The sequence below is a fragment of the Lathyrus oleraceus genome, chromosome 7, assembly GCF_024323335.1.
Source record: "Lathyrus oleraceus cultivar Zhongwan6 chromosome 7, CAAS_Psat_ZW6_1.0, whole genome shotgun sequence".
Lineage (NCBI taxonomy): Eukaryota > Viridiplantae > Streptophyta > Magnoliopsida > Fabales > Fabaceae > Lathyrus > Lathyrus oleraceus.
In genome coordinates, this window is record NC_066585.1 from 1,087,964 (window position 1) to 1,110,040 (window position 22,077).

Consider the following 22,077-nt stretch of genomic DNA (forward strand, 5'->3'; position numbering starts at 1 on the left):
CCTAATAAAAATTTAAAAATATGTTAAATGGGTTTTAGAGATCATAAAATAAGAGATTTTGAGAGTTAAAAGATTTTTAGACTTTGGAGTGTTTTAAAATATTTTGAAAAGTGAGAAAAAAAGAAGAAGTTCTAACGCATATTTGATTAAAACAACATCCAAAGAGGCGATCTGAAATCTAAGAATAATTTTAATTTTTTACTAATGGAGATGCGGTATTTATGATACATTAAATAATGATGTCAATGTAAAAAGATTTACACGATCGATTCATTATCATCACCCGTTTGCATTATTTTATAGGTTTTTAAAATAAAAGTCAAAGTTATTTTAATATCCAACATATATGATTAATTGACGGTGTAAAATCATTTTACACTGTCAGTATATTTCAATTAAATTATTAAATAATCCACATTAAGAAACAGAAACCGACTGAAATGGAGACAATTTACAAAAACCAACAATGTAGAAATTCAATTTTTTTTTCTTCTAATTTTTCTCTCAATCAATTATACAGCTCAACAAATTGTTGACTGTAAATTGTCGGTCAATATTATGCTTAATACTTATAAATCAACATATTTCATTAAAAAAATGTCAAACAACATTTATCTATAATGTAATATAATTATCCAATTGAATATCAGTAAGCCTCGCCAAAACGATTTAATTATATAAGTTTAAACAAAGTAAATTAAGAAAAAAGATAGGAAGCTGGATAATGTAAAAGAAACGGAATAGCAAAAGGAATTAGTCGAACTAATGAATTACAGGACAGGTAATCATAGTGAGCTGAGCAAACTACCGCCAAAATCAAACCAACAATTAGTTGGGTAATAAAATATTTAACTATAGTGAAGTTTTATTATCAAACAAAAGTTCACCAACACTGTACAAAATTCTATACATTAAAAAGAACAGCCACTACGTGGATTTAAATCAAAGAATTAAAGGGAGAAAGCTACCATAAACTCAAACACACTGAACAACACAACACTAAGAATACAAAAATTAAAATCAAATGAATGAAATGAATATGAACCAACAGCAAAAAAATAAAAATAAAGATTTACGATGTACATCTCACTACCAAAGGCGACCCCGTTTTTTCAGCATGGAATGCCTTCACCAAAGACACAAACTGCAAAAGGTTATCTTTGGAGAACCACCGAAGCTTTAATTTCAGAGAGCCTAGGGCTGTGTCTCCATGACTGACCGTTACAAGGTTCATTCGGGTAGAGGGATAAAAGTCTGTCAAAGAACATTTCAGACTTAAAGTAACACAGTAGCTATCACCAACCCCAATCACCTGCAAAGTAAAACATTTTAGACCTTTTTTATTGTTTCTAAAGTCAGGTATTTTCTGCATCACTTAGCCTCATAAAATACTCACCATCTCAGTAATGTCAGCAATGGAGCAACATGAATCGATTCTGTAATATGGAGACACAGCGGCATCTGATGAAAATGAATACAGTTGCTTGATATCTTCAATGCATAAAAGTACATAACCTCCTATCACAAACAGCGATCTTGACAGCCATGATTCTTCTGTAAGTGAAAAAAGACAGAGGATAGCTTTATCTATGTTAAGTGATGACTAAAAAAAACATAAATACCCTTGCAAATTTCAATTAAAGATATATTTTAAAACTTCCATATCCAGTACAATTAATAGTGCTATGTAGTTTCTTCAACCTTCTCAAGGTTGTCAATCAAACTAGCTATGCATCGTTTCAATTCAACCATCTAAGAAAACAGCCTCTTGAAGAAAAAAAAAATAGCATTCACACCATAGTTCTGAGAAGTATTTAATAAAATTTAATGTTTTAGAATTCAGAGCAGTAATTTAGTCTTGAAGACTTTATGACTAAAATAAACAAGAAATGACAACTGTTATTTTTAGTAGAACAGAATATAAAGGGAAAAAATGTAACATTAAATTACTAGAGAGAAGCTTACGATTGCCATTCTTACAACAGATAAGCACCATTGCATACTGGTATATGCTGAAATTTGAACCACCACATATTTGATGGCTAAACAACTCAACCTGGACCTGCTCCAAACTGCCATTTAAATTTCCAAAACCCCAGTCTATTACAGAAGGAAAATTTGAAAATAGAAAGGAACTGATCATAAATCATAACTATAGAGGAATTGCTGATATCAACGCCAACGAACTTTTCAAAAATAAAAATATAGACATGTATTTCCACCCAAATTAATAATTTACAAGACAAAGGAAACTACCTTCTTAATGAGCATCTAGCATTTCCATCACATGAATCAAACACATGTATGGTACATAGTAACTCTCTTGACAATTCAATGCTTCTTGTTACAAACAGGTACGTTTTACCACCCTCAAAATTTACCCTGATGAGCCAAAAGAATCACAGTTAAAAGTTACTACTTAAGTTAATGGAAATTTACAAGTCCACTAACCTTAACACCTGAAGGCCCATTCCAACAAGCACCTCCCGAACTTCTTCCGTTTTGTGGCAACTCAAGACTCTCAATAGTGCCCCTGGATGGCATTTTTAAGAGGGCTTTTAAAAGCAATAAAAGTAACTGAGTGTCAACAAAACTTTCTAGTCTATTTTGTTGAAATTAACATGGCTTTCTCTATGTTGTTGAACTAATAGGAGGTACTTGAAAAGTGGGGTTCCTTTTTCAGGCTGTAAACGGATAAAATTTGGCAGTTTGGCATGTATTATAATCCTTGTCCAAAGTTAAAGGAAGTGAAAATTGAGCATTTTAAGCACCCATTGTGTTTAGATATTTGTAGAATTGATTTTAAAAAATTAATAAAGAAAGGATTTAAAAATGATTTTTGTGTTTTGGAATGATACTTAAAAAATTAGCTTAAGTGGACATTTTGTTTGGACAAGAAAAAATCACATAAGAGATAAAGCAACCGAAATAGTGCAATATGACATAGAGATAATAAATGAGGGTTTTGTGGTCAATCGTCACTTCATGTTTGAACAGTGAAAAGTTAAAGCTCCTTGGAGTCGCCAGCCACAAATTATTTACCAATGCAGTATTAAATGTCAAATCTGTTTTCAGTAATAAAATAGCCAAACAAGAAGAATGTTGTTGGAAAGTATCATCTATTTGGGGAGAGTAGTTTTGTTAGTTTCCTCATATTCTTAGACTCCACTTTTATGATTGCCTCTTCCAAAATATATTCCTGGATTAATATGTAAATCTTGTTATGATTGCCTCTTCCAATATACATTCCTGGATTAATATGGAAATCTTGTACATATATATAAATGGCAGTGTTGAGGACTTCCTCAAGCAACCCGGTAAATAGTTTACCCATCATAGGTAATTGTTTGAAACGGAAGGCCTCCCATCTTGAGAACTAATACTAGGAAAATGTCCATTAATCCAAGAAGGCCCGAGACAGAGTTTATGTAGCAGTTATGAAATGGGACAGTAGTTAGCAGTTATTGTATTTAATGCAATTATAAATATGAGTTAAGGACAGAGGAGGGCGATGGGTTATTTGTCAATAGGTTGGCTCTCTGATTCCTATAGGTTAGGTTAGTTACTAGTAGTTATTTTATTTGAATTACAGCAGTTTGTATTTCTCCGTGTTCTTGTTGGCAACTCTCCAGAAATTATTCTCAGTGTTGTTGATTACAATACTTATTCTATTCAGTATATACTATCTATTGTTACCCATGTATTCTAGTTCTATCAGTAACGTTATGGAAGGGCACTGAATCATGTTAACCTCCAAAACAAAAAAGCAGGTTTCATATTTCTTACATAAATTAATGTGGTATGTGGGGACACTAGAGCCAAATGAACGTATGTACTAAAAAAATGCAAGCTCCTTGTGCCAAAAAAAAAAAGGCTAGGGGCCAAACCTGATCCATCAGAAGCAACATTGATTAGCAGCACATAGAGCTTATTATGGTTGGTCAGCAACACTGCAACTTCCCTACATGGATAAATAAAGAAATTATACATGCCACACAGAAATGTGCAAATTTTTTAAGACATAATAAGTGCTGAATAATGTGGATAGGGGTAACTTTAGTAATAATCATTTCAAGTGTTTGTTTTGGAATTATCACATCATTTCTATTGCCTATACCAGCAATGGTTCAGAACCAAACTTTTGGGTGCAGAAAAAAATTATGACATAGAATAGAAAAAAATAAAGAATGTTGAAAGTGGAAATTGATTATACTCTTTTTGTTATCATAACACTTCAATATTATAGAATATGTTAATTATGAAATGTGATCCAAAAGTTTTCATAATATCTTTTATCTATATGATCTTGTTTAGTGATAAAAGTTATCTATATGATATTGTTTGGTGATGAAAGATAACAAAACTAATACAAATGTCTAACAAAAACTCTGGAAAGAAACAGTATTATTTATAAATTTTACATAAAAACTGACCTAATCTTTGCTTGTTGATTACTTTCTAAATTATTAGTTTCACATGATTGTTAAAGACATGACACTTACTTTCAATAATCAATCACTATTCTTTTAAAATAAAATAAAAAGAATTATAAAACAAGTATCATTTTTGGGTTATACCAAAGGGTTAAGTTCGGGAGATATAATATAGTTTTTAAGTCATCTTGGGTACTAGTTTACCATTCTTGCTAGAAAAACTATATAGCTAACTATTGACTTTGGAAAGGAAAAAAAAACAGGTTTGAACTTTTTATAATTTTTGCCAGTTGCCTCTTTTTCCACCTTATGTGCAATTGTTGGGGTGGATTAGAGAAATAAGTTTATAGCTTAACGGTTGAAGGAAGGAAAACCCCTAGATACATCCAGATAATTTTACAACTCCTTGCAGACACTGCTGAATGTAATCAACAGTTAACTACAGTAAAGACTAGTCAATTAGAAGAGAAATACTCATCATGGGTTAACATCATACGTGATTATGTGTAAGGTTAAACACTCGGGGAGTAGCCAACTTGATATTCTCATAATCCAGTGAAATGGCCATTTGAGCATACCCCAATCTAATTTTGAAGATGAGACACGCTCAACACGGGAAAAGAACACCATAAAGTTAAAATGCAAATCATGATTATGAATAATAAATGACTTGTATCCCTAAAAAATGTCTCCACAGGAATAACAACTTGCATAAAGTGAAGATATGTCCGTCTAATTTTTCCACTCAAATGCTCGTGAATTGGATCAACTGAAAATTACCTTTCTTTATAGTTTGTCTCCATTTGAAGTATGCAATTACAACGGATGCAATGACTACAGACTTCCTTGGCTTCAGAATCAGCAATATTTGTATTGAAATACATGATGATAAGCTCATCATTCTCTAGGGTAGAGCAAGTACGCCAACTAAATTCAGTGAAATCATCAACACCTGATTCTTCCCTTAAATTTCCAGAAACCTGTCCTTGGTGCATCTGCTCTTGTTCGTGACCACATGCATTGATGTCTACATTATCTTCAAATATTGAAATCACTCTCTTCTTGGCTTTTTTTCTGATCTTTCTTTTCTCGAACAAATCAGTTTGTTGGCTAGCAGAAAGTGTACTCTCACCATTGCCGTCGCCAGCAAAATCCATTGACCACTGCTTAGAAGTTTGGTCACTAGATGAACCAACTGAACAAATGTCATTTTTCCCTATGTGAATAATTCCTTGTCTAGGGCTGCAATAATCTTCCTCGTGTTGATTTGGAGATGTAAGTCCATCAACACCCCCATTCACATTATTTTTGCATGGGGGACTATCAACTACAGGAACTGGTGGTTCAAATTCGGTGCAATCAACCACACTACAGCTTGTGTTACTATCAGAAGTCGCCACTGAAAAGGAATCAGCCGACAGTTGCAAAATTTCCTCCACCAAGTTATGGCGGCGATGAAGAAGGTCTTCTTGAAAGTGAGGAGGAGATGTGGGACATATAGATGATGACCGAGACCCATTTACATCACCAATAGTTGTCAATGGAGATAAGTTGACATTTTCAGTCCTTAAATCTGCTCCTTGGGTGGCAATGGTGTCAGAATGAGAATTTTTAGATTGTGAGAGGGGTGTATTAATTCCCTGAAGTGAAAAAAAAGCTTTGAAACGTTCCAAATCCACTCCCCCTAAGTCAGAAAGAGAGGCCCCACTAGCATTACCAAGAGATCCTCTGTAGTCAAAGTATTGCTGTCTATGAAACCAAGCAGACATATCTGCAAAAGAACTGTCATATTCTAAAATATTCAAGCTACTTTCATCACCTGAAGCTAGAATAGAGTCTGATGCATATCTCGAGACTTCACCATGTTGCTCCTGATTTGCACTGTTTCTGAAGAAATTATCTTTCTGATGGTGTGATTTACCTCTTCCCTTTTTCTCAATTTCTGCCGATTTCTCAGAAGAAATATTCATCCAGTCTCTAAATTCCCGCAACCATAGAATAGAACGCTCTTTCTTCATGTGTTCAACTTTATTCATTAAATCTGCTATTTCAGCTTCATCGTCAAATAAATTAGGATCCTCGTTATTTTGAGTTTCATTCACGCATGATTGAGACTCCGGATCAGAACATATACTAGTGATCTCTCCTTCACTCTCAATGCTGGCAACACGATAGACCTTTCTCTGCTTGAGAAAACAAGAATAATGTGACACTTATCTCTATGAATATCCAAAGAGGAAACTATTAGGTTTTTTTAAACAATGTGACAGGTAAATATCTAGATAAAATTGGCCTCTTAAGTTCAATTTTCAGAAATGAGGTAATTTAGAACAAAATCGAGGTGCAAAATAAATCATTTATCACTGTTCACTTTTACATCTACATGTACAATTTCAATAATACATACCCTTCTATTATTTCCACCTTCCACTATAGCCTCATCCTTGGCAGGTACATAAATCCCAAAGCTGGCAGGTTGCTTATGCATACTGGCAATAATTATTTGTCTCGTCCAAAAATCTGTAGCATTAATTTCCTTCTCGTCTAACTTTAACTGATCAACATAAAGGAGGACTGTGGTAAGTTTGAAAGGAAAAAATGAAATAAAAAAAAAGGTGAAGATTCACACAGAAAATGATGTGAACTTCAGAAAAATGATTCTACGTGTACAAAAAAATAGTACGAAATGCCAATACAGTGAAACACACTGCTGAAAAGCAAAAATATGGACAGCCATACCCACAAATAAGAGCAAAATATATTGAGGTCACAAACAAACAGATAGACAGAGCTGGAGACATATATATTTTTAGACTGCGTGTGTGTGTGTGTGTGTTACAGTGTGAGCAAAATATATAAACTTACCCTTTCTGGGTAGGCGAAGAAACTGAATACATGTGCCCTATACCATCGGGCACAACATAAAGGATTTCCTTCCAACCACAAGCTTTTTAGATACAAAAGGCCCACAAGAAACTCAAGCTCTGAAAAATTTGAAATAATATTGTAGGAAACATCAAGTCCTTCGAGTGACTTCAAATTCTCAATTCCTCGCAAAGTAGTTAGAGCATTGTTCCTTAAAACAAGTTTAACAATATGACAGGAGACCTGCATGATCCAACAAAATTGGCATGTGGGTCCAAAGCAAACGACTAATTGAAAGACATAAAATAAATAAATAAAAATGTATTAAGAACTTTCCTTCAAATAATTTACTTTCTCACATTTACGTACCCTAAGTAAATAGCTAGCATAAATAGATGACTCTTCAACTAGATTGCCTATCGAGTTCTACGAACAATAAATTCGAAGTCACAAGCAAAAATCATCACACTAACAATTCCAAAATGCCAATTCATACTCCATGAATCACAGAAGTCGAGACTGCAAGCAGATTAACTTAAGAGGGCCTTGCTGCTCTTTATGTGGCTGGTGAAATTAATGCAAAATGAATTGAATCACATTGTAAAGAGAGCACAAAATAAATATAGATTGACAGTCCATTATAGGAAGTTGGGGACTTAATGATTTCTAAGGATCTATCCAGGTGAATGAATGTGTGGCAAGTCTGCATCTACTCCTTATATGGTGGGGTACATGATTTGATCAACATGAAAATCACAAACACAACACCCAAAAACATTTGTCAGACATTTTCTTTATCCCACAATAATTGGCAATTAGAAACTCATCCAAGACATATATTTACAACTTCTACTGAGCCAAGAATTCATACATTCATACTGTGAGCATTCAGACTAAACATAAATTGCTCTGAATATAAATTCATCAAAAAGTCCATTAGATTCATTATTATTGTATCTAAAGACGACTAAAGATTTTCACATCTTAGCTGACCCAGCCTGTAATAGTTTCTATTTTAGAAGTTATGCACCTATCATCATGAGATAGGCAGGAGCATAAAACTACATTTTAAATCTCAAATTAATTACATGAAGAAACCATCTTGAATTTAGAAAATTAAACCAAACCAGCCCTGTCATGGGTCCCATCGATTTAATATAGCTTGTTTTCTGTTTGAGACCAAACATTCTTATGCTGCAGCTGCGCCTAACTAAAAGTATATGCTTTGAGGAGTCCCTAATACCTTGCAAAACCCTATCCAAGGTTAACTAATATACACATTACTCAATCAAGGTGGCCAGAGAAAAAATCTAAATCCAGAGGGGGAGAATACAAGGATGTATAATTGAGTTTGCAGTCTCTACCATCTCACTGTCATAGTGTGTTAAATATTGAGAGTCAAATTCAAGTTACTAGTATTAGAATAACCTGGGTGAGGCTTTACTGCAGTTGGCTTTGGTCTCAACAATTTGATCAACCATACTATTAAGAAATCAATCCCAAGTTCTAATCCAAAACTTTTACAATTTCGTGGCCCAGTGTTTAAAAGTTCACTTCATATTTAGAATGGAGAAAAGTACAAAAAGATAAACTCACTCCAGTTCGCCAATGATATCAATACAGTCAACTATGTCAAAATCTTGAATATTCTAACATGTAATGCAAGATGCAAAATATTGGCATCCTAAACACACCTGGGTGAAGGGAGCAAATGTTCTGAGGTGATTGAAACCAAGGTCCAAATGCTTCAATTTGGTACAATGATGCAGATTATCAACCTTTGCAAACTTGTTCCTGCTAAGATCAAGTGTTTCCACTGCAGGAAGAAGCTGCAAAGACTCGTCCATGAGAACCAAACCATTACATGCACAAGACACAAACGATAACCGGTTCCATTGAGGAGAATCCTTTATCTCTGTTATCCTACTAGCAAACACATGCCGCAGAGCATCCTATACAATACACAAAGTCAGCTCAATCATTACCAAATATATACATATTCAAATAAAATAAACAAAATAATGATTCGAAAGTGAGAAATTGAAACTAACAGTAGAATTATGACAAATAATCTTCTCGAGAGTATGCCTGAGCTCGAGCAAGCCTTTGGCGGCAGAAGTTGACAAGTCGCATCCCCGGAGTTCAAGAACCTTCAACCGCCCAAACGGCAAAAACGACAAGGGCGTGGGATCTCTAACGGGAGGTGGCAACACCGAAACCACCTTAAGCGAGGTGAGGAGGCGAAGGATCCTCCGGAGTTGCTCAAGCGCGCGGTGGTCGCCGAGGTCGGAGACATAGGCTCGAAGGTAGTCGACCGGGGCTCCGACGAGGAGACTCTCTACCTCATGCAACGCCTCGAGCCTGGATTGAACGTAGTGAAGCCCTGCGGGATTTAGCTTCAAGACCAAGGTTCCTTCAATGAGATGACCGGCCTCTTCCTCGACAAACTTTACGAGTTTCTCCAAATACCGATCTCCGGTGACAATCGACATGTTCAATCGATTAGATAAAAGCGTTTCACGGCAGAATTAGGGTTTTGAGAGAGATAACGATAATCCCCGACTCCATGTAAAGAAAAAAGCGTGTGTGAAGAGTGACTTGAGAGAGAGAGAGAGAGATACGAAGGGTCACAAAAAAACGGAACGAGAATAGGAGACGTGAGAGAATTGAAAATGGAAATTCAAAGAGAAGAAATAGAGAAAGGTGGTTCGGAATTGAGAGGGATGAGGGAAATAGAAACGGCCATGGGTACGGATGCAGGTTTGTTTCAGAGAAGAGAGAGAGAGAGAGAAAGAGTAACGTCGTATTTATATTTTTTATTTAATTTTTGTCGTTAATTATGTTAATTGCTTAATTAGAGTGGTGGTTAGTGTGAAAGGAAGAAGAAGTTATTAAGTTAATTGTGAGGAATGATTGGCGTTGGTGTTTGAATATAATAGGATGAAAAGGACACGTGTCTTTGCATCTTGTTCACTTCACTAAGCTGTCACTTTATCGGCTGTTCAAATTAAGAAAAGTTTAAGTTCCAATACAGGACAATATTCCATGCACCATATATACCAGCGGTGTATAAACTCGGATCATTCACTCCCTATTCTCTCTTTTTCTTATTAAAGTTCCTCCAAAAACAAAACACTGCAAAACATTGATAGTGTTTTAACCTCTTCAATTTTATTTAACCAATTAGAAAGGCATTAGTTTTCGGGGCAACAATAATCATCTTTAATCAACTTTTCAATTTATAAGGAGGGGTGGCAAATATAGATATTGATCGTTACAAAAAAAAATATAGATAGGTGTGGACATAATACATAATATGGGTCTAAAATATTAATTTATTTTCATTAAAAATGAGAGTGGTGCGATCTCACAGGCCCAACATCCTAAATCATACAATTTACTAAAATTCTTGTTAATATTCGTTCCTCCGAAATTCCGCAAAAAGAAAAAATGACAAATAGACATAATAGAAGATGTTTATCCAAAACTTTGACTCATCCCATAAAAGAATGCAGACAAAATATACATATTTGGCGGCCTAGTCTATTTTGTCATTCCAGTGTATAAGTTAAATCCCACATTAACTAACGAATTAACCATATACAATTTAAGTCTTTTAATTTGTCTCTTAATCATAAACTCCAAACAGCTATAATAATCTCTAGATTGTCAACATTCCCTTGCAAAAAGGAGTTGGTGAACCTAACACCTTTAACCCTATTTGTAGATTCACCATAACAACTTCAAACTCTTTAATTTCCAATCAAACATTTTGTATCTCTACTTTGTTCTTAAAATTTTCTTCTGCATTCGTCATTAACCTCTCAACATTAATTATTGGTTTCATTTCTTTCTTCGGTTCATCCTTAACATATGAGTTTTCTAGCTTCAACCTTCTTTTATTTTTAGAAGTTGAATATTTCACTTTCTATTCAATGTTAGACAACTTATATAGCAAAGGTTAGAGGTTTTCATTGTTCTCCCTCAACGCCAACGTCTCGTACGACGAGTAGACATTATCTTGCAAGTGACACACATATATACGACTTATAGGAGATAAGAAATTGAGGTAGAACAAAGCCTAAAATTACCAACATTGTACATTTTTTGCTCATCTTCCTTATATATTTACCAACTCGATATACACAAGGGTGACAATTCATATAGACTTTGAGGCGGGGACGTCCACGTCGAAAAACTCAAGAATAGACTTCACCTGGTGTTCAAATTTGGAGGAGGCGCGACAAGTCTCGTAAACATTGATGAGTTGGGGGAATGAGCAACAACACATACCACATACACATTGACAACATATCCATCTCTTTAGCATAAGATTCCATGTCAATATAAATGAAGCAAAGAGGAAGAAACATCATTCATTTTCTTTTCAAAGGGAGTAGGATATGGATATGACATATCAGGCTTCGGAGACACTGGGGGATATTCCTTCACTAAATTCATAAGATCACCAAGAATCTTCCCAAATGACCTAGAAAAGGCACCCATCAAATCCAATTAATTTCTACTCATTTCTGGAGCCATCTTATTTGCACACACAAAAAAAAAACATCAATCAACGCACATGCCATGCCACATACCAAAAGCACATGCAAACAACGACATGACAGTCTTACACAACTTTTAGACATCCACCCCGTGTATGTGTTACAAGTCCAATGAGCCATGGGTACCACATTACTAAAATACCTCGCCTATTGAAATTTTTCATCTATGTAATTTTATTTTTCAGACTTCAATTCTTTTTAGACTCGTCTATAATATAAGAAAATTATATGTTTTGGAAATCCCTTTTTAGCCCTACTTGCTTTATTTCCACGTTCAGTTTTTTATGATAAATATGGTCTAATTTTTTCATATGCCAACTTGGTTGTGCCGTATACTTGCAACGTAATGACTAGTTGAGCATTTTATCTTCACCATTTATGTCTCCTATATTTTTATTTTACTTTTAAGTAGGTTAAACAAGAAATATCAATACCTCATTTACTTTCTGGTTGGTATCAAACCCTAATGGTAATTATAATTTCGATCAAATCAATCACAGTTTGTTCCATCAATGAACTGTTGTTGAGATCATACACTTCCCTTAAACCAAATTGGTCAGTCACATCTCTCTCTACTTCTCTTATCTCATTCATTTCCCCTTATCTCCCTCATATTCTTCTTCTTCATTTTCCCTTAACTTAAGATTTCCTCATCGAAATTTTCCTCCATTATCAACATTGGTTAATCACATCTTCTTCCGTTATCACTGATCATTTGCACTTTTTCCTATTCTTAACTAGGTGTATATAAGTTCCATCTTTCGTTTTGATTCTAGGTTGTATACATTTTATAAATTCCTTTATGCACGTTTCTTTGATATCAGGGAAACTGAGAGAATAAGAATATATGTTTAAGAAAACCTAAAAATATTCTGGTTGATTTGAATCTCTCTGCAATTTTCCCTTAAATTGTTCAAATTTATGCTTGAAGATGCAATTTAATTCTTAGAATATGCAGAAGTTTGCTTCAAGGTTTTGAAATCAATGTTCTTATAACACTCAACCTTACTTCATTCAATGTTTTTCCTAATTCCTTGAAATGTTTTTCTTTGTTGAACTAAGCCTAAAAAATGTATGCTTGATTTGCATCACTTTGCAATTTTCCATTATCAACATTCACTGTCCAGATCTTCTTCTCTTATACCACAGGAAAACCTTTCATTTCTTTATTCTATCATCTAGTGTAGTGATATATCTATGAGAACCCCTTATAAGGGAGACCCACATGTTTCCTACCCACGAGGCCTCGCCCAGGTGGGACCTTTGTGTGTCATGAGGGACTCGCCCTCATAAAAGACGTGTACAATATTATTGCTTAGACATTAACCACCTGTACAAAGTCGCACCACAACCCCCTAGAAAGTAGGCAGTCAACAGTCTCATCCAGACTAGGGGCAGTTACCATCTCTTAGTGTTTCTTAAATCTCAAGCCCAAGGGGACTCTATAAATACCTCTTCCTTAACGGAGAGGACGAATTAGAACTTACCCAACATAACGCATAAACACAAAGTCTTTCACCTCATGTGAGTTGACCCTCTTTTACCACCATAAACATCATCATACAAGATCTCTCACCACCGTTAGCAAACTCTAACCATCCTTAACTACAAAGGCCTCTAAGTATCCTCTACCTGCATAGGGATACAATGCACTACTGTACTTTTTGACAAGTACAATGGCATCCATCGTAAGTCCCTAGTAAAACTAATCGTGGTCACATCTTTTGTTACAATCACCATACTTATTGCCACCACCCCCTCTTCATGTACCCAACCATTCCCAATTAAGGTCAACAGGAGAGCTTCATCCCATACGTCAGAGGACAACGGTGGTAGCCCTGATGGCAATGCCCGGGCAGAGATGCGTACCGATGAACTTCGTCGTTAGAATTAAAGCCTGGATATCAACGTCCTCAACATTCGACAGCGCCAACAAGAGACAAATCCCACAAAAGATATACAGGTGTTTGACCCCTAACCACTATAACACAAAATATGGGAGGCACTTATCCTTGAAGGGTTCAAGCCTACATCCCTCTGTGGAGAGGTTTGATGGCGTAGTGATCCTTATGAACATCTTATCTCCATCAACACCTAGATGATCATCATTGTTGAGAATGTATCAAGTGTGAGTAGTATGGATAATAGTCCCACATTGGTTGGTAATATGGAGACTTAAGTATTTATAAGTGAGAGAACTCACTCACATATCACCTTAAGGTTTTGGGTGAATATGTGGTGTGTCTCTCACAAATGTATTGCTCTAAAAAAGAAGAAGTCTCACAATGTTCAATGCTCCCTAGTGAAAAACTCCCCCAACAAATGGTATCAGAGCCTGGTTCGAGAAGGGACCGACTTACTTGTATCGTAAGTCAACGACGCCAGTGTGGTGAATAAGAAACGTTTCGTTGAAGAGTGTCAACGGCGTCAGTGTGGTGAATAAGTAGAGCTTTCACTTGATGGGGAGCATTGTGGACTCACACTTGAGGGGGAGTGTTGAGAATGTATCAAGTGTGAGTAGTATGGATAATAGTCACACATTGGTTGGTAATGTGAAGACTTGAGCATTTATTAGTGAGAGAACCCACTCACCTACCACCTTAAGATTTTGGGTGAATATGTGGTGTGTCTCTAGAAAAGAAGAAGACGCACAATATTCAATGTTCCCTAGTGAAAAAATCCCTCAACAATCATCGGAGCGCCTGACTCCCTGAAGTGCAAATTATTGTCTGACATCTATTGAAACGCAGTCTTGCGATGGTATATGATTCTACCTCGAACCTCCATCGCCAACTATCAGGAGCTGGTGAAGAACTCTTACACTAGTTTGTCGTCAGCAGACATGGATAGATGTTCACCACCAGCTTGCTCAACATACGAAAATTGATTGAGTCATTTGATTGTGTTTTTCATTTTCAAATTTTAAAGTTGATTTTATGTTTCATATGTTAAACTTTATATCGTTTTCCCCTTCCATTTTCTTAGTCAGGTCTAAAAAAGGTTGTGAATGAGATTTTAGATGTGGAGTCAATAACATATCTACGGTATCATATCTTTAAGCTCAAGTCATTTTATATTTGATTTTCATATTCATATCTAAAAAATATTGTGGACAAAATCATAAATAACATGTATAGAATTGCACTCTATGTTGTGAAGATATTTGTTTTTCTGTTACTTATGTCATAGTGATTACCATTTTGTATTAACCATGTTGTAAGAAACAAAATATGTCCTTGTATGCTATTTTATTTTGATTTTTCATTAATGACAATTACAATGTGTTTTGAATTTTAGTGGCATAGTACCATTTGACTTTTGTTATTATGTAGTTTGAGTAGTTGTTACCTTGATTATATTTAAAGCTTGGGAAGGTATTCTCTATTAAGTATTTGTTGTAGTTAGAGTTGGACGAATTTGGGATTCCAGTGTAAAATTGCTATCTCTTTGAAGTTATTTTGTTGTGATTTTTAGTTGGCTGGATTTCATATGCATTTGTGTTTGGTGCTTCTTTGGAGCTTAGTGTGAGTCTTGCCTTTTTGCACACTGATTTTTGTCGATTGCCTTTTCTTTATGTCAGGTGCTAGGGTTTATCTTTTTCGTAGATCTTAGAATTGGAGATTTCTCATGGGTTGATAGCTTGAACTTGTGTTTGGAGTAGAGTGAGGTGTTGCACATGCACGTGAAATGTTTCTGTCAATGTTTATACAAAATACAGATGTATCTGCATGTGAATGATTCTGGTATATAACCAATAATTATGGCAAACTTCATTTTCATATAGTGCAATGATTAACAAACACCTAGTTATGTATGATTTACATCTTCACACATAAAATGTGTCCCTTTTGTATGTGTTTTGCGAATAATAATACATATTGCTAAGATACCAAACACTATACTTTTGGAATTCTCTATATTTTTTGTCTGAGAGAGTGAACTGTAACAAAAATAGCAGAAACCTTTCTAAACTAGTCCATATAGAGAGATTATCATTTCTGTTTAATTACTGCTGTAAAACTTGATTCTTTATACACAAACAAACTACTTCGATTCACCTCTTCATCACACTAGCTATAGCTAACGACTCTTCTCTTCCTCGACTTCTTGAAGCAATACTTCTAGCTCTGCTTCTGTCAGGGACTCTAATCGTTTCTGCAGATTCAATACGGGCAAAATTATATATTGAGAAACAATGTAAACACACATCATGCTTCAAATATTTCTGTCTAAACCATTTCTTTTAAGATATCTGAATGATTCTCAGTCTCTTAGATGCTTCCAATTTGAGAAATTTTAATTAGTCACGGGTATCAGTCTTTAATATTGTCATCTCTAATTTTATCTTGTCAAATCTTACCACAGATACATAGCACACTTAGTTTATTCTCGTGTTTGATCTTTACCACCTAACATTCTCACCGCCCAATTTCAAGATGGATTAAAAAGAACAAATTTGACCAACAACAAGTCACACATGTACTTGTCATTCCTATGCTTAAAACAAGAGAATGGCAACAATTTTACCTCCATGACTTTGCTTTCGTAATCGCGAAGCTGCTGCGCATAAGTCATTTCCTTGTTTGAAACTCTAAAGATATATGTTGAGATCCATCCAATTGTGAGACCCAAAACCAGCACAAGTTGAACCACATTTCCTGCTTGTAGTGGATCAACTCCAACATACTGCACAATATATCCAACAATAGTTACATCATTAATCTCATCTCTTTTACATACATAATGTCTATTTTATATGATATCCATTCCATCCTAGAACAACAACTAATAACAAAAGAGAAAACATTAGACACATATTTTTGTTTACGCAGTTGGGCCAAATGTACCTCTAATCCGGATTTTAAGCCAATGCCAAGAAAAGTAACACCAAGTCCAATTAATATAACATCTTTCCTTGAATATCCAAATGGTGTTTTCTGTAACATCAAGAAAGAAATTGAGCAGTAAGTAATAAAGCACATATATGAAGATAAGACATAACAAGGTATAAAAAACATGCCTTAGTCTTAGTCTGATTAATGGTGTCATCATCATCAGTGGAGTTTGAAGAAGAAGAAGTAGTACTTCTAGGAATAGAGAATCTGACATTCTTTGAAAACTTGGCACTTAATATTTTTGGTGTTAAACATTGGGGAATGAATGTTCCTGAAGAATGAACTGAAATGAATTGGAATTAGAAGATAATAGAAGTGAAGAATGAGGAAATGAAAAGAACAGACCTGTGTGATGAAATGGTGAAGAAGAGGCAGGTGGTAGACCCCTCCGTTGGAAGAAGGGTAAAGCAGAATAAGAAATACAAGATTTTATATAAGCCATCGCTAAAAAGAAAAGAGAAAGAAAAAAACTGGGTGTGAAGTTTGAAGTGGTGGTGTTGCAGGGACGAGTGGAGAGGAGAAGAGATAGAGATGAGGTTTTCTTTAGCTTCAATGTCCCAACAAATTCGTGTGTCTCTCATTACTCCATACGTGCCACTTCCTTATTGTCCTTGGATGGGTCCCATATGCCACATACTACTATATGTTTTCTTTTCAAACAAAATGAGCATCCAACTTTTTTTTACTTCTCCTATCTTAGGTTTTGGTCTTGCTGAAAAATTAAAATTCTTTTTAAAATTTGAAAATATATTTTCGCACTTAACTTAGTTCTAATTAGATTCTTATTTTAGAGAAAAATTAATATGTAAATATATCTTTTTATAATTTATAGAAGTGTATTTTGAACGGATTTAAATCAAATATTTGTTAATTCTTATTTTATTTTTTATTCTCATAGACTGATTTGTCAATTTCCATTTTCAATATTCAATCAATCTAAGTATTCAATATCAATTACACATTTGATAAAAAATTTAACCCTAATTTTTTTTTTTGATTTTCTATACATACATTAAAAAATAAAAATATTAGGTTGTGTAATATATATAATATATATATATATATATATATATATATATATATATATATATATATATATATATATATATATATATATAGTCATGATTAGATAATATAACTGAGCAATGCATTTTGTGCATTTTTTATTTTCATGCATTTCTGTCATTTGCGTCTTTTTTGAGTTGTAGGTAAATACAAAAGTACACTTCCGTAATGTTTCAGAATTTGATTTTTAAAGAAGACGAAAGTGCATTTCCGTATTTTGTCTATCTCCGTTGTTTGGCTTGATTTTGAATGTCATTCATATGGGTTTGATTTTGTTCGACTATGTCTAGCTTGTCTGGTTTAATTATAGGTAACATCAATGACAACTAAGAACAACTGAGACATGATAGAGTTTCGGAGCATGCATCGATTTGCAAGAAATGAGTTTGACCCTCACAACCATCGGTTGGTGCCAATTCATTTGATGCAGAGGTGTCAACTTCTAGGACTCATGTCTCTCCGACTTCGTCTTTCCAGAGACAGGTGTCACATGATGCTGCCCCGTAAGCCTCACTTGTCCGGTTTGATGCACCTGATGCCTATGCAGTTGTTCTTGAGATTTTGGAGGAGGCTCGTATGACACATCTAGGGATGTCAAAAAAACTCAGTACCCGTGTGTAAAAGTTGTCACGAACACGAAATGAATAGCTTAATGAGTATGTACGGATAAAATAAACGGATATTTAGTTACCTATTTTCTTATAGACACGGATATGGATTTGATGGTACTCGTACTCGCGGGTATCCGTATCCGTTAATAAATAACAAAATCACTTAAATATTAATTTATTTAATCTAAAATTATTATTATTATGTCAAATAAGAAACTATTATTATTATTATTATTATTATTATTATTATTATTTTGTTGAATATGAAATTATTATTATTTTATTGAGTTTAATATAATTTTTTAATAAAAGAAGAAATAAAATGAGTGTGATTTATTTTTTTTATGTGTTAAATTTGAAAAAAAAAATGTTTGCCTTTTAGTGATAAATTTTTTTTAGTTAATCATATAATTTTTTTAAGAAAATATATTTAAATTTTAGTGTCCACGGATATTCGTGAATACCTGTAGGCATCTCAAAATTCACAGATATTCGTCTAACAAATATTTGCATCAATATGGGGCAAGTACGAATATCATATTTATTAAACGGGGCAGGTAGCGGGGGACTAGTCCCCATTTCATGGATACTCGTTGCCATCCCTAGACACATCTTTGTTGCCTATATATGTGGACCATGTTGTCATGCACGTGTGGGACAGATAGGTAAACTTTATCTGTATTTATTATTTGAAACACATTTGTTATGATATTCCAACTTTCTGACAATGATGTATTTTTTGCAGTATTATCATGCTTTAAAACGCATCAACCATGGTCGGAAGATTGTGAGATTGCAACAGTCTAAGGAGTGGTGGTTTGAGGACGTCACTCAACTATATGGGCTGCGAGATTTATGCATGATCAATTATACTACTATTAACCATGGTATGTTGTCAACGTTCGTTGAGTGATGACATTCTAAGATATCACCTTTTCATCTTCTGCATAGTGAGATGTCAATCATACTAGATGATGTGTCATGCCTACTACATCTTTTGATCATAGGAAGATTATTATACCAATTTAGGATTACCATAGTTGAGTTGATGCATTGGAGATGATAGTGACATGTTAGGGAGATGAGCCAGAGGATGCTGGAAGACACCAGAGGGTATCATACTATATTTGGATTCTTAGAAAGCATATATGCACACCACCTGGTTGCGGAAGTGTAGGTCGATGGTGATGATGAACATGTTATGTATCATAAGCATGTGCATTGAGGCCATACCTCGTGTACTTGGTTGGCATGTCCATATTTGGGGACAAGAGTGCCTATTATGCGGATGTAGTTTACCTCAAATACTTCACTGACCTGTAGTTGATTCATGAGTACAAGTGGGTGGGTGGTTGTTTGGTTTACCTGTACTCCAAGTTAGTTAAAGGTCGTCTTTGGAAGACTAAACAAATGGCAGCTAACTGCATGTTGTTGATGGTAATATATTTGCATCCTTTTCTATTTTTGTACCATTTTCATAACATTTGTGCTACAAAATTACTAATAATTCGTTTATATCATTTCCATACATGGATCCTCCAACACTTACCATGCATCTTCGGCTGATCATAAGTTTATAACTATATTGAGAATATGTCAAGTGCTTGTACATAACCTTCTACTCTAAATGGTTGGGTTATGGCTCACGTCTAATGTATCCACGTCTGCCTAAGTGAGTCATGCGCCAGTTCGGGTATATGCGGGTTATTCCAAGCGACCCTTTTTTGTCTGCTCCTTCCACTATGCCCCATGGAGATGTAGATGCCATGTATGATGGTCTCTTGAATCATCTAGTATCATTTATAACACTAGGTATTATCACAGAGAATAGGAATGTTACTCTCAGATGTCTAATAATCTTCCAACTGACTCTTCATCCAGAGTATCTGAGTGTTGCATCCAGAAGCTGCAGTGTATTTAGCTTCAGCTGTTGAAAGTGAAATTGTTGACTGTCTCTTGTTGTACCATGAGATTAAGTTGTCTCCCAGAATTTGGCAACTTCCAGAAGTATTTTTTCTTTCAATTATATCTCCAATGTAGTCAGCTTCACAATATCCTACTAATTTATACTCACTTGATTTTCTATAAAATAAACCAAGATTAGTAGTACCATTCAGATACCTAAAGATTTTCTTAACATCAGTTAAGTGAGTTTCCCTATGATCTGATTGGAAGCGAGTACATAAGCATACATTAAATAAGCTATCGGGTCTAGAAGTTGTTAGATACAAAAAATAACCTATCATACCTCTGAAAAGCTTCTGATTTACCTTACTGCTTACCTATTCTTTTTCCAGAATGCATGTAGGATGCATCAGAGTCTTTACTAGCTTACAATCTGATAAGTTGAATTTCTTCAAAAGTTCCTTTGTATATTTGCTTTGATGAATATATGTGCCTTCTGGTCTTTGATCAATTTGAATTACTAGAAAGAATTTCAATTCTCCCATCAGACTCATTTCAAATTCTTCCTGCATAGACTTGCCAAAATCCTTGCACAACGACACATTAGCAGAACCAAAAATAATATCATCAACATATATTTGCACAACCAGAATGTCATTCTTGAAGGTTTTGCAAAAGAGAGTTGTGTCCACTTTTCCTCTAGTAAAATTATTTTCCAATAAAAAATTGCTTAGTCTATCATACCAAGCTCTTGGAGCTTGCTTTAGACCATACACAAAAAAATTTAGCTTAAAAACAAAATCAGGATTTTGAGAACTTTCAAAATCGGGAGGTTGATGCACATAAACTTCTTCAAAAATATAACCATTCAGGAATGCACTCTTAACATCCATATGATAAAGTATGATGTTATGATTGACTACAAAAGAAATTAAAAGATGAATAGACTCTAACCTGGAAACTATAGCAAAGGTTTCTATATAGTTTATACCTCCTTGCTGACTATAACCTTGAGCTACCAGTCGAACTTTGTTTCTGACAACTTCACCTTTCTCATTCAGCTTGTTTCTAAAAACCCATTTGGTTCCAATAACATGGAAACCTTTTGGTTTCTGAACAAGATCCCAAACATCGTTTCTGGTGAATTGATTCAGTTCATCTTACATGGCCAAAATCCGAAGCTTACCGTGGACCAGGAGAAGATTTTGCTCGAAGAATCATCGGAGTTCGAATAGACGAAGGTATTTCGACTTCCACCATAATGCATAATGACTTGATAACTGTTGAATGAGTAAGCTTATCTCGGTTACTGCTTTGAATATACCATCGGAGCTCCTTGCATGTCATATTTCTCCATTTGTGTGAGATTTGGTTTGCATGTTAAGTTTCAATTTGGGAAATTTGGGATTTTGGGTATGATTGATGTTTACGTGCGTGCTCGATTTATGATACTCACCAAGGTTGAGTTAGACTTTTTTTTTAGAATCTGGTGTAGAAATGCAGTTGGGTTGTTTTGATAAATGGAAATAGGGGCTTCGGTTGAGAGGAAGATAAAAAGAGAGGGAGTTGGTGAGAACCGAAGAAGCTTTCGGTTGGAACTTCAAAGGGTTTAAATTTATTTTAATGTTTTGAAAAAAGAGTATGGCTTTAAAGTAACTCAACATTTATTACATTGGGCCAAGTATGACGTTTGTTAAAGTTTTTTTTCTTTATGATGGATTTATTTGTGATAGACTTG

At 34.7% G+C, this 22,077-nt stretch overlaps 2 protein-coding genes across 5 annotated transcripts; both read right to left on the minus strand.

The window, feature by feature from the left end:
- Positions 1-840: 840 nt before the first annotated feature.
- Positions 841-10,167, minus strand: LOC127106673 (uncharacterized). 3 transcript variants are annotated; one of them, XM_051043977.1, is made up of 11 exons: positions 9,350-10,166; positions 8,993-9,250; positions 7,299-7,541; positions 6,841-6,987; positions 5,214-6,616; positions 3,888-3,961; positions 2,452-2,533; positions 2,257-2,382; positions 1,966-2,072; positions 1,397-1,554; positions 841-1,312 (listed from the first exon to the last, which is right to left on the minus strand). In XM_051043977.1, exons 1-11 carry the CDS (start codon positions 9,788-9,790, stop codon positions 1,073-1,075), a joined length of 3,279 nt encoding a protein of 1,092 aa, XP_050899934.1. In that variant the 5' UTR covers positions 9,791-10,166; the 3' UTR covers positions 841-1,072. The 3 variants fall into 3 exon arrangements, 2 of the variants coding, with proteins under 2 accessions (XP_050899934.1, XP_050899935.1); XM_051043978.1 differs by lacking the exon at positions 841-1,312 and having other exon boundaries at positions 1,393-1,554; positions 1,966-2,062; positions 9,350-10,167; XR_007795449.1 differs by lacking the exon at positions 841-1,312 and having other exon boundaries at positions 1,458-1,554; positions 1,966-2,100; positions 9,350-10,167.
- Positions 10,168-15,611: 5,444 nt separating this feature from the next.
- Positions 15,612-17,418, minus strand: LOC127106674 (uncharacterized). 2 transcript variants are annotated; one of them, XM_051043980.1, is made up of 5 exons: positions 17,104-17,418; positions 16,884-17,029; positions 16,711-16,800; positions 16,391-16,549; positions 15,612-16,018 (listed from the first exon to the last, which is right to left on the minus strand). In XM_051043980.1, the coding sequence occupies exons 1-5, from the start codon at positions 17,198-17,200 to the stop codon at positions 15,944-15,946; spliced, it is 567 nt and encodes a 188-aa protein (XP_050899937.1). In that variant the 5' UTR covers positions 17,201-17,418; the 3' UTR covers positions 15,612-15,943. The 2 variants fall into 2 exon arrangements, with proteins under 2 accessions (XP_050899937.1, XP_050899936.1); XM_051043979.1 differs by having other exon boundaries at positions 16,884-17,041; positions 17,104-17,388.
- Between the last annotated feature and the right edge of the window lie 4,659 nt (positions 17,419-22,077).

What these genes read in the sequence shown, in the direction of transcription:
- LOC127106673 (XM_051043977.1), bottom strand. Translation starts at nt 9,790, where the DNA reads ATGTCGATTGTCACCGGAGATCGGTATTTGGAGAAACTCGTAAAGTTT. An exon ending in CTGTTGTAAGAATGGCAATC is followed by an intron (nt 1,555 to 1,965) that starts GTAAGCTTCTCT and finishes TTTCACTTACAG; the next exon opens with AAGAATCATGGCTGTCAAGA. An exon ending in TTGCTGACATTACTGAGATG is followed by an intron (nt 1,313 to 1,396) that starts GTGAGTATTTTA and finishes TTTACTTTGCAG; the next exon opens with GTGATTGGGGTTGGTGATAG.
- LOC127106674 (XM_051043979.1), bottom strand. Translation starts at nt 17,200, where the DNA reads ATGGCTTATATAAAATCTTGTATTTCTTATTCTGCTTTACCCTTCTTC. An exon ending in TTCACCATTTCATCACACAG is followed by an intron (nt 17,042 to 17,103) that starts GTCTGTTCTTTT and finishes AATTCATTTCAG; the next exon opens with TTCATTCTTCAGGAACATTC. An exon ending in GCTTAAAATCCGGATTAGAG is followed by an intron (nt 16,550 to 16,710) that starts GTACATTTGGCC and finishes TATATTGTGCAG; the next exon opens with TATGTTGGAGTTGATCCACT.